The sequence below is a fragment of the Fonsecaea pedrosoi genome (genome assembly GCF_000835455.1).
Source record: "Fonsecaea pedrosoi CBS 271.37 unplaced genomic scaffold supercont1.3, whole genome shotgun sequence".
Lineage (NCBI taxonomy): Eukaryota > Fungi > Ascomycota > Eurotiomycetes > Chaetothyriales > Herpotrichiellaceae > Fonsecaea > Fonsecaea pedrosoi.
In genome coordinates this window covers 2453166-2463456 of record NW_013550613.1, presented here as the reverse complement: position 1 = coordinate 2463456, position 10291 = coordinate 2453166, and the positions used below count along the sequence as shown (strand labels likewise).

General features: G+C 52.5%; 3 protein-coding genes across 3 annotated transcripts; all 3 read left to right on the top strand.

Annotated features, from left to right (window-relative positions):
• Positions 1–488: 488 nt before the first annotated feature.
• Positions 489–890, top strand: Z517_04802 (60S ribosomal protein L23-A; the record flags this gene model as incomplete). Its single annotated transcript, XM_013430130.1, has 2 exons — positions 489–639; positions 694–890. The coding sequence occupies 2 exons, from the start codon at positions 489–491 to the stop codon at positions 888–890; spliced, it is 348 nt and encodes a 115-aa protein (XP_013285584.1).
• A 4349-nt stretch (positions 891–5239) lies between these two features.
• On the top strand, positions 5240–6976 carry Z517_04801 (uncharacterized protein; the record flags this gene model as incomplete). The annotated part of the gene is made up of 3 exons (XM_013430129.1): positions 5240–5505; positions 5556–5865; positions 5915–6976. The coding sequence occupies 3 exons, from the start codon at positions 5240–5242 to the stop codon at positions 6974–6976; spliced, it is 1638 nt and encodes a 545-aa protein (XP_013285583.1).
• A 1686-nt stretch (positions 6977–8662) lies between these two features.
• On the top strand, positions 8663–9851 carry Z517_04800 (uncharacterized protein; the record flags this gene model as incomplete). The annotated part of the gene is made up of 3 exons (XM_013430128.1): positions 8663–8713; positions 8818–8912; positions 9005–9851. The coding sequence occupies 3 exons, from the start codon at positions 8663–8665 to the stop codon at positions 9849–9851; spliced, it is 993 nt and encodes a 330-aa protein (XP_013285582.1).
• Between the last annotated feature and the right edge of the window lie 440 nt (positions 9852–10291).

Here is a 10291-nt window from a genome sequence, read left to right as displayed (position 1 = left end):
TGTCTTGGCATTAAATCGCACACGAAGTTTTGATGGACCTGTTCAACTTCATCGCCCGCCGACTGCGCTCCAGTTCATACTCACAAAATTTGAAACAATCCCAGAAATCACACTGCTGCCAGGATGTCGAAACGAGGGTACGTGGCCCAATCTTATCTATGGGCTCCCTTTGCGTCGTCGAGGACCCTCAAATACTTGTCGAACTTTCGTCGTTGAGAAGAATTACACTGACTTTCTGAAACAGCCGTGGTGGTGCCTCCGGCAACAAGCTCAAGATGACTCTCGGTCTTCCTGTGTATGTGCTTCTCGATTCCCAAATCTCAAACCTCAGGCTCCTCCGCATACCTCCCACTCCAAAGGCGACGGTGCCGCAGGCTACACGGATTGGTCTCAAGAATATTCAAGTCTTCGCCCATCAACGACAATCCCAAGCGATGTTATTTTGTGGTTAGTGAGAGTATACTGATGGAGATAATAGAGGAGCCGTCATGTCGTGTGCGGATAACTCGGGAGCGCGAAACCTCTACATCATTTCCGTCAAGGGAATCGGTGCTCGATTGAACAGACTACCCGCCGCTGGTGTGGGAGATATGGTCATGGCCACCGTCAAGAAGGGAAAGCCTGAGCTGAGGAAAAAAGGTACGTCAAAAAAACCCATTGAGCTCTGGATTCGACGGCTCACTATCGATTCAGTCATGCCCGCAGTCGTCGTCCGACAGTCGAAGCCCTGGAGACGGCCAGACGGTATCTATCTGTACTTCGAAGACAACGCTGGAGTTATTGTGAATCCAAAGGGTGAAATGAAGGGCAGTGCCATCACAGGACCAGTAGGAAAGGAGGCTGCCGAACTGTGGCCTAGAATTGCAAGCAACAGTGGCGTTGTCATGTGAAGAGCAAGACTTGTTGAGCATGGGAGAAACTTTTCGCGCCAATGGGAGGGTTTAGAAAACATATCCTAGGTCATGATGACGGAGGCAAGGACAATCCTGATGCACGTCGGCGAAAATCGAGATGATACCACAAAATTCCTGGTCATGAGCGACGGACCACGAAGAATGAATTCCAGAGAATAAAAACAATCCCTGGTTGACAGGATGAGAATCAGACAGTCTACCCTGCAAAGAATTCCGTCAGCTATGATTTTGTCTGCGCACCAATGGCACACGAATGGTCCAGCCACTTTCAAGGACATCTGCATCATTCGACTTGGGGGCTGAGATGTGGAGGACCAAAAATGCAAGTGTCAATGAATGATAATACTCGCATGTGATTGATGAGAGATCGAGTATTTCCAGCCCTAGGCATCGAAATCCGAGTGACGAGAACATTGGTCATGAATGTCGCGTGGAATTGAGTAGCCCTATTTCAAGGTACCAGGCGTCACAGATTCACTTCGGGCGTGATAGACAAATCCTGTCGTTCCGACCACTATCACGGCCAAGGGCGCTGCTTGCTATCGCTCGTAAAAATGTTCGTCTAGACAACGCCAGCCCCTCATGTTCTGGCCCCCTGTGACTTGTGTCCCAAGCATACCGGATGCCTCTCAGTACCAAAAGTATGGTTCTCGAATCGCGTGGCAAGCTGCCTCGTGCTGCATCAATCTCTTTTTCTCGGTTTCATCATGGACTGAGGGGGCGATAGTACCGACGAATACCAGCACACTGAGCGTGGATCCGCCCCAACGTCCACCCAGAGAGGCAGGAGCAGTTGCGGCTCAGCCTAATCACAAGTGCCTCGTACCAATGTCAAAATGCCCATGTTCTCAGCGTGACCGGCCCAAGTGTCGAGGATTGGAACTTTCCGGTGGCTTGATCTGTGGTAGGGGTCGTTCGGGGACCAGCTGTCATGCAAGAGCTCCCGCATCCAAACATACCTGCTGATTTGACACAGAGTTGAGGGGACTGGTTGGCACACGAAGCCCGATCCCCTTTCTGTTCAGCTGCACCTTGCTCTGTCGGTTCGGCTTGACAGTTTGAGAGGGCCCAGAAATTGGAGAGAAAGATGAATTCATTGACTGGCACGCTCGTCATGGCTTTGGATCAACCCCTCTCTTTCACTCCACAAACACCATTTGGTGGCTTGCTCTGCAGAGAGGCTAACTTGGACAGGCGTGTCAAACTCACTGACTGGGCCGGCTGCATTTTCGACTCCTCGTCCAGCCTGAAGCCGTTGTCTGCAACAAGACATGGCACTCCCCAACAGCTCTCTCCGTTTCTCCGAACATCCCAGTACGGCTAGGCCCCCTCCCCACACAGTTTCACAAAGACATTCGAGGAAGGATGGAGGCTCGCTGTTATCTCGAAACGAGGAAGATCACGAAAAGAGGTTTGCGATCGGCGAGGATCTGAAGGAATTAAGCGAGAGGCAAAAATGGTCGACCTCTGAGAGCGTTACCAAGGGAGCGCAGTGGGACTAGACCCGTCCAGATTCCCTTCCCAAAAGCGCGGTCCAGCACCTCCAGGGCGCTACGAGGGTGTGTCCACAGTGTCCACAGTCGCCAGAGTCCCTCGTGGAATCCAGGAAAGTTTGACAAGGTTTACCTGCTCGCTGGGGCTTCAAGTCAAGGATCCTGTTGGACCCCAACCCCGCGTCTGCAGAGCTGGCCGCAGTCTATCCCAACAGCAGCAAAACCCTGGCGCCCGATATGGATGGCAGACTGCAGGTGCCGTGTGGTTAATGACATTCGACCTTGTCCAAGCGTCTAATTACCAACTGGGAACTGAAGTGCGCGAGCCTCACACCATGCCATTTACCTTTTTCCGCCTCCAAATGGTCAATGAAGCCACTGGCGAATGAGCACCATCTGGGACGATGTAGCGATTGGGATTAGGTGCTCCAACCCAATACAGAACAACAACGCACAGAGGGTGAAACAAGGGTGAAGGGATATGGTAGACTGGCGCCAGCACTCCATCATGTGAGTCGTCATATTCCCCGCCTTACAAGAACAGGCTGTATTCATTGATCACTAGGTATTGTTTTTCCCTTCGAGGGGCTGGTCTACCGTTTAGCACTCCGTCCGGCTCCGACATTGGTCTGCGCTTGACAGGGCAGTGGAGCTTCTCAACCCCAGGACGATCACCACGCTTCAAACCACCAAAGACCCCGAGGACAAATGACTGTCCCAACTTCTGTGATCAGGCTCGAGATTATCTAACCCCTGAGCACCTCTAGCATGACATCAGAAAGCGCAGCATCAGCACAGATGGTCTCTTATCAACCATGAGGCTCCCAGCTAAACCCTGCAGTAATTGGCCCAGCACACCCCATCGAGACGAACGAGGGTAATCAGTGAGGGGGTCTTTGGAGACTACTGTCGTATGGGCTCAAATCGGCTTCTGCAGGGACTACGAGGAAGACCCCAAGAGCTCCAAACTCAAGCGTTCTGGCCCAACCCAATCAACGACACCACCACCCTCGACGGACCAGAGACATGTTTTCAGTGGCTGCCCCTTTAGGCTTGCATCAGTGGATATATTCTGCTGTTGGACAAGAAGCCACGAGGTCTTCAGCTGGCCTTGGCATGCGCTTCGCAACAAAGTTCCCCGGCGCATTCTTGTCATCATTTTTCTTGGGCTTCATGACAGTTGTTTGGCCCTGGCCGCCGACAAGACTTGCTTGCCACGCTTGACAGGGCTGCAGATGGTCATTGCGCTCCGAAATCTATTCGTCTTCTCCAGAAGCGTACCCACCTCTAAGCAGCATGCATCATGATGCATATCCCAGTCATCCTTGCCTGGCGCCAGGCTGATTCTCTTTGCGCTCATCTCATCCGGCCAGATTCGATCCATCAGACTGGTTCCCAAATACGAGAGATTTGTCTCCTTCGGGCACTTGGTGGGGGCCAGCCATCCCCAGACCCAAAGAACTTGGAAAGTCAGCCTGGAGATCCCCCTTCGTCCCAGCATTGTAGCCGACCAAGAGACCCTGCAACCTTCTCTTCCGAATCCCAGAGTTTTGGCTCACTGCCTTTTGAGATTCCCGACGGGGACACCATGTTAAATCCTGTTGAAGGTTGAAGCTAAACCTCGGCGGGCGAACATGCTCCGTCGAACCGGCCTCTCAGCAGTCACTCGATTCTGACCTGGATCCCTATTCTAGTTTCCCACAAGTCATTTCTCGACCAGGTGGGAGGGGTGAGAAAAAAAACCTTTCCAAGGTCCTCTTAGTCACATTAGGCCAAGCCCAGGGAGTGGCAGCTGCACGGCGACCCGCGGGTAGCCTCTGATTCCCTCCACTTGTGAAAAGTGGCAGCCACTGTGCGTTCCTGCTGCTGGTTCCCTCAGGCGAACAAGACCAATCGTCGGCGGTATGGCTGCCTTCAGCTTCCACTTCCGCAGAAAGCTCGCCTCTTCTCAACCGAATGGTTTAGCAAGCCCAATAGCCCAGACGACAAAGGTCGATGGAACTGCCGCCAGGAATCGAGGCTGAGTCGACCCGGTGTCCCATTGCCTGGTGCGTTTCCTGAACTGCAGCTCCACGCGACGCAGTAGCTTTGGAGACTGAAATGCATGCATGTCGTGACCACAAGTTCTATTCCGAGCCTCGAATTGGTACTTACTACCCATGACGCCTCGTGGCATTCCAGATTTCTGTTCCTCCCCTCCATCACACCCGTGGTCCAGCAGAGCGTCTATTATGTTGACACCTATATCCCTTGTCCCTGCTGACAATCGGTTCCGCGAATGACGGACTCAAAACCGAACCTTTGTCATACGAGCGACCCTTTCATTTTTAGTTGACCTTCTTTCTCTTCGATGTCAGTTCCTTGTTCCTCGGATTTGTCGAACCCAACGTTCTTGTGGGGACGAATGTCTCTCAGCCTTGCCCATTAATACGAGAACCTTTCCTGGAGTCCAGCACGTCTTTGTCCGACCACATTTTTCACACATTGCTGTGAGTATTGCAGAGATTTACAACGCGGAGAGCGCGTTCTGGTTGTTACGGACCATTCGGAACGTCTTCTCCATCGAATTCGGGTTTCTTTGCGCTCTTGATCTGTCAGGACAAGTACTGCTCGGGACGGTACAGAGACGCGGCTGGCTTCATCCGGCTCCAAACACCGACAGTATCTTCCAATCTGGCTCGAAGAATGGCAGGTCCTGGAGGTGGCCCGCCGCGTAAGAGCCATACAAAATCGAGAAAAGGCTGCAAAACCTGCAAAAGGCGACACATACGCTGCGATGAAACCTTTCCACAATGTCGAAATTGCACGAAACACAGTTGTCGCTGCGACTATATGGACCTGCAAGCTGCAGGAGAAGAACCCGTGAAGGGTACCACGCCACCAGATCTCTTGATGTCACCTGAACTGCAACTCCGACTCGACAACTGGCGACTGACGGGCGAGTCCCCCTTGCAGGAGCTTCAAGTTTCTGACAGGATATATTGGACACGATTTTCAACCATTGATCTACGTCTTGTTCACCACATTACGACATTATCAACTGACATGTACAATCTGGGATATAGCCCATGCACGGTCTGGGTGTCTAGAATGCCTTCGTAGGGTAGATCGTATCATCCTATACGGTTTTCAGCTGACTTTTCCTTAGGCTCATTTCGGCCGCTCTAACACATGACTTCGTGATGAGTGCGTTGCTTGCTCTGTCGGCATCTCATCTAGCATGGCAGACGAAGAACACAGACACAGTCAATCTGGCGTACCACCACCGAGGTGTCGCTATCAAAGGTCTCCATCAAGCCATTGGGGCCTTTTCGAGAGAGAATTCCGAAGCTATTCTCGCTGCCTCAATTCTCCTCTCGTGGCAGGCTACGGATTGGTGCGTTCAGTGTCTAGTAACTCTGCAACAGCTAACAGTTACCAGGCGCGGCTGGGCCTCACTCCAACAGGGAGTATCGACGGTATGTCAAACGGTGTCTTTTAACAAGCAAAGCTCCTGACCTTCTGCAGGTTCTGAGCGCGATGAGGATGTGGATACATGAATCAGAGCTCGCAAGGTACTTGGAAAGCCAGAGAACTATAGCGAGAGCAAGAACACCGGCGACACCCACAATGCCGCATGCCCAGGTGTTGAACCCTCATGATGAACTTCGCCGGATAGAGGAAATCATCACGGCCATTCATAATCTAAGACTGCGACTTTCGGCAAACGAAGAGCTCCAAGAACATGCGGGTCAACTACTTGATTACCTGCAGGACTTACAACGAGACTTATCAATTGCATCGCCCGACAAAGCGTTCAGCCGACTACAGCCACTACGGGACATGATCTTCTGGCTGCCACCCCTCATCCTACAGGGTCCTGACCCCGATCTGGGACCATTGGCTCTACTCGCACATCTTTACGGCAGTGCGCTTGCGATTGAACCACTGTTTCCAGAGATTGGGGGCGCGTACCTCGGAAGCATGTCCATTGGACCACTGGAGAAGATTCATGACATGCTGAGAACAAGGCGTGCGACACAACCCCAAGACACGAGCATCTCTCTAGCCTTATCTCTTATGGAGGTGCCAATACAGATAATGACTTCATACAGACTAAGGCAGAGACATAACAGCCAGGGGAATCAGGGCATTGAGGGCTATCACCATTCTCCGCAAGGAAGTCCCTATGTGGGCCCTCGCATACCGATTGCTACTCCTAACTCAGACAGCTCAGCTGCCCCTGTCTACCCCAATTCACCGCTACACGCGCCCGGCAGTCTGTCCATGCCCGGATCGTCATATTTCCAAGCGGCTCTGGCGCCTGTGGAACCACGGCGAGAATCGTCAATATCATCGATATCGTCGATGGGGCGTACCCCTCCCATGAGTGACCCTCGGAGCCTCGCCTCAAGCAGCCCACATGCTCTGGGTATGGTGTATGGATCTCCAGCTACACACCCGCGAAGCAGCCACGAGCTTTCAGGGTCAAGAATGGACTACTTTGGACAAATTCAAGCACCGTACAATCAATACGGCAGCATGAACATGAATACTCGGTTCGTCGCTCCTTCACAACTCTGGACTTGACGGACATCTTTCGACTGAGTATTCTTCTTTCCCACAGGACCCCTCCGGCCACTATGTCTCCGAATGTGCAACAAGGGCAACCCGACAAAGGGAAAGAGCGGCAACAATGACATCGGACCGAGCAGGGGGGCTGGACGATGACGTGAGACTGGAGATATTGAAGAGGGAGTAATCCACGATGACTAGCGAGCCATCGAATCAGGCCAGACGGGATCGCAGTGGGAACGGTAACGAAAGCCGTGAGCGGAGGCCGGTACCACTGGACGTTGGGGTTGGCAATATACCAAATACGGCGGGGAAAAAAAAACTCAATCAGCGTTTGTCCTGCGTTGTCATCTCGGTTCGGGGAGGAATGGAACGCTCTCTCTTTCTTTGACGCATATGGAGCTCGTCGATCTCTTGATTATCAAAGATCGATGATGTTCTCGGGGAGGCATTATCTGCTGATGGTGTATTCACGACGAGGTATGACTTCACCTTGCTGGCTCGGTACTGTCAGGAACGGAGTTGCTTTTGCAGTGCTGGACGGAGGCTCTTTCAGTTCAGCTTAATTTGGTTGGCCTTGTATGTAGGGAACTCCAGTGCCTCCTTTCCAACCCCAGCCACTCCTTTGTGATTCAATGACGGCTTTGATGTGCTCTCACCGATACGATATATGTTAAGTTGAAGGCTGAGTAGGGAGGTCCTCATGTGCTCATTTGAAAAAGAAGCTTGTTCGTATTTATAGGTAATTTGGGAACATCGGGAGCGTCGGTCCATGAGCCGCACCCTGGGAGTCCGGTTGACCCAAGCAGGTGTTGTTCATACCTCGTATGATAGTGTCGGCAGACTGGGACGGTATACGGTGCCGGAAGGAAACACGAGATGGAGTCTTAACGCCTGGTGTCCGAAACACGAAGGGTAGACTCCTGTTACGAGGCACGGGGGTTACGGGTCCTCGATATTGAGCAGTGGCATCGTCCCGTGGTGCATATCGACCCGCATTAGCCGAACGGGTTCGGATTCCATACCTCCACCTTGGAACACGAAGCTGTCCACGTGGCGAAGATAGTAGCGAGAATAATAGAGTGAGGGCTGAGAGCGTCATAAGCAGAACAAGTACCCTAGTACCTAGGTACTGACATGGGTCAAGGAAGCCGACCGTGGAGACATACAAGTAGCCACGCTTGTCTCCTATTCCGTTTGGCTGGGGGAACAGATCTGATGGAGACAAATCAAGCCCCGGGGGGACATTTTGCTTGGGGCATGGCAGGGGTATGTGGAAAGGGCATGAAAGAAGACCCACGGGTTGACCTGCAGAAGAAAGGATGCAGAGGGGAGGGTGGCCCAAGGTTGAGGTACAAGGTACATGCCTATCTATATACGAGGTATGTACCTCGTATTGTAGCCTCCAAATGGACAAGCATCGCTAAGTTACGGGGGAAAGGAACCTACTTGTCAGCATCATCAAACCATCCCACTTTTATTACCCCCTCGCCCCGTAGGAGCCACAGTGCAGCAAGTTGACCTGCAGGGGAGCGCAGTTTGACCGTACGAGGTCTGCAGTTAATTAACCCCCACTCTGGGGATGTTTACTTGTTCACAGATTCGTGCATATCCCAAGTTCCAACTGACCCATCGATCCGACGGCGCAGGCGTTGAAGTTCTCGCACCTGACCCTTCTGTTCGTCCGCAACCCCCTCTGAGATGGCTGAAGATGCCGCCAGTGGTGGTTGGAGCACCATCGAATCAGACGAAGTAAGCCCAACACAAGGTCCATACCCCCTTGTCGTTCCGGTGTTCCAATTCGACCGCGCATCGCATTCACGATGGAATCGCTGACAAGTTGATGTTTGCTACAGGGTGTCTTCACCTCTCTGATCGAACAGCTGGGAGTCAAGGACGTGCAGGTTGAAGAGCTATTCTCACTGAACGCAGATTGGATCCGTGCTCTGAGGTACTCCCCGTGCCCTTTCCCCTCTGCGTCCCGCGCGGGTCGTTCCCATGTGAAACTAGCCACGCTAACACCGCCCCCGGCTTGTACTTCAGTCCCGTCTACGGCGTCATCTTCCTCTTCAAATGGATCGGCCAAGGTTCAGAAAATAAAAGTGCGCCTCAAGATGGCTCCTACGATCGTACCGCAGTCGAGGACGAGGGACTCTTCTTTGCCGCCCAGACGATACAAAACGCCTGTGGTACGCAGGCTGTTCTCTCAGTGGTTTTGAACAATGACAAGTCGGTCGACGGCGCTTCGTCGGGGACGGATGGGGGAGGAGCAAGAATTGACATCGGACCTGCCCTACAAGAGTTCAAAGAGTTCACGACGGGCTTTGACCCGGGGCTGCGCGGAGAATCGCTCTCAAACTCGGAAATGATACGGACTGTACACAACAGCTTCGCGAAATCTAGCCCGTTTGTTGACGAGACTCTACGTGACCCCAACGCGGGAACCGAAGACGTGTTTCACTTCATTGCGTACACGCAATACCATGGCAAACTGTACGAGCTCGACGGGCTCCAACCCTATCCCATCTCTCATGGCGACTGCACCTCGGACGAATTCCCGGACAAGATCATGTCTGTGTTGCAAAGGAGGATTTCGAGATACCCAGAAGATGAGATCCGCTTCAACCTCATGGTCGTGTGCCAAGATCAGAGGATCAAGTGGCGCGAACTCCAGGAGCCCGGGCTGCTTGCGGAGGAGGAACGAAAGCGAGAAAAATGGGATTTTGAAAACGCACTTCGACGGCACAACTTTGTGGGCTTTACGGAGGAAGTGCTCAAGGGGGTGGTCAAGATGAAGATTCAAGATGGAACCTATGATGCGTGGATAGACCAAGCGAAACAGGCGACGGAGAAGAGAATGAGGGAGAAGCTGAGCCATGGTGCTACGTGAACTCTGTCTGACATCCGGGCTCGATGGTGGTTTTCTGCCATATCAAACGACAACAATTCCCTACAATAGGGTGCAGGCCTTGTTGATACCCTGCTTGGAACAAGTCTTCCGCAAAAAGGCATTGTGATAGACAAAAAGAGTAGATTGTGCATGTCCAATGGAAAGCAAACATTGACCAGAAAGGCAGTTATTTTCCATATTCCATCCCTTTTGCCACAGATTGGTATCACGGATTAACGTGTACTTGCAATACCCGATCGGGCCACGGTGCATTAAAAAGGAGGAAAAATTTGTGTCTTGGATGCCACAAAAAAGGGAGGAGTGGCTCTGATTGGCCGGGCGGGACTGGTGTAAAGGGCGGCATCTGATTGGTCGGCCGGCCAAATACTAAGTGCTCATCAGCCATCCTGGCCGCCTCCCACCACCACCCCCCGATACAA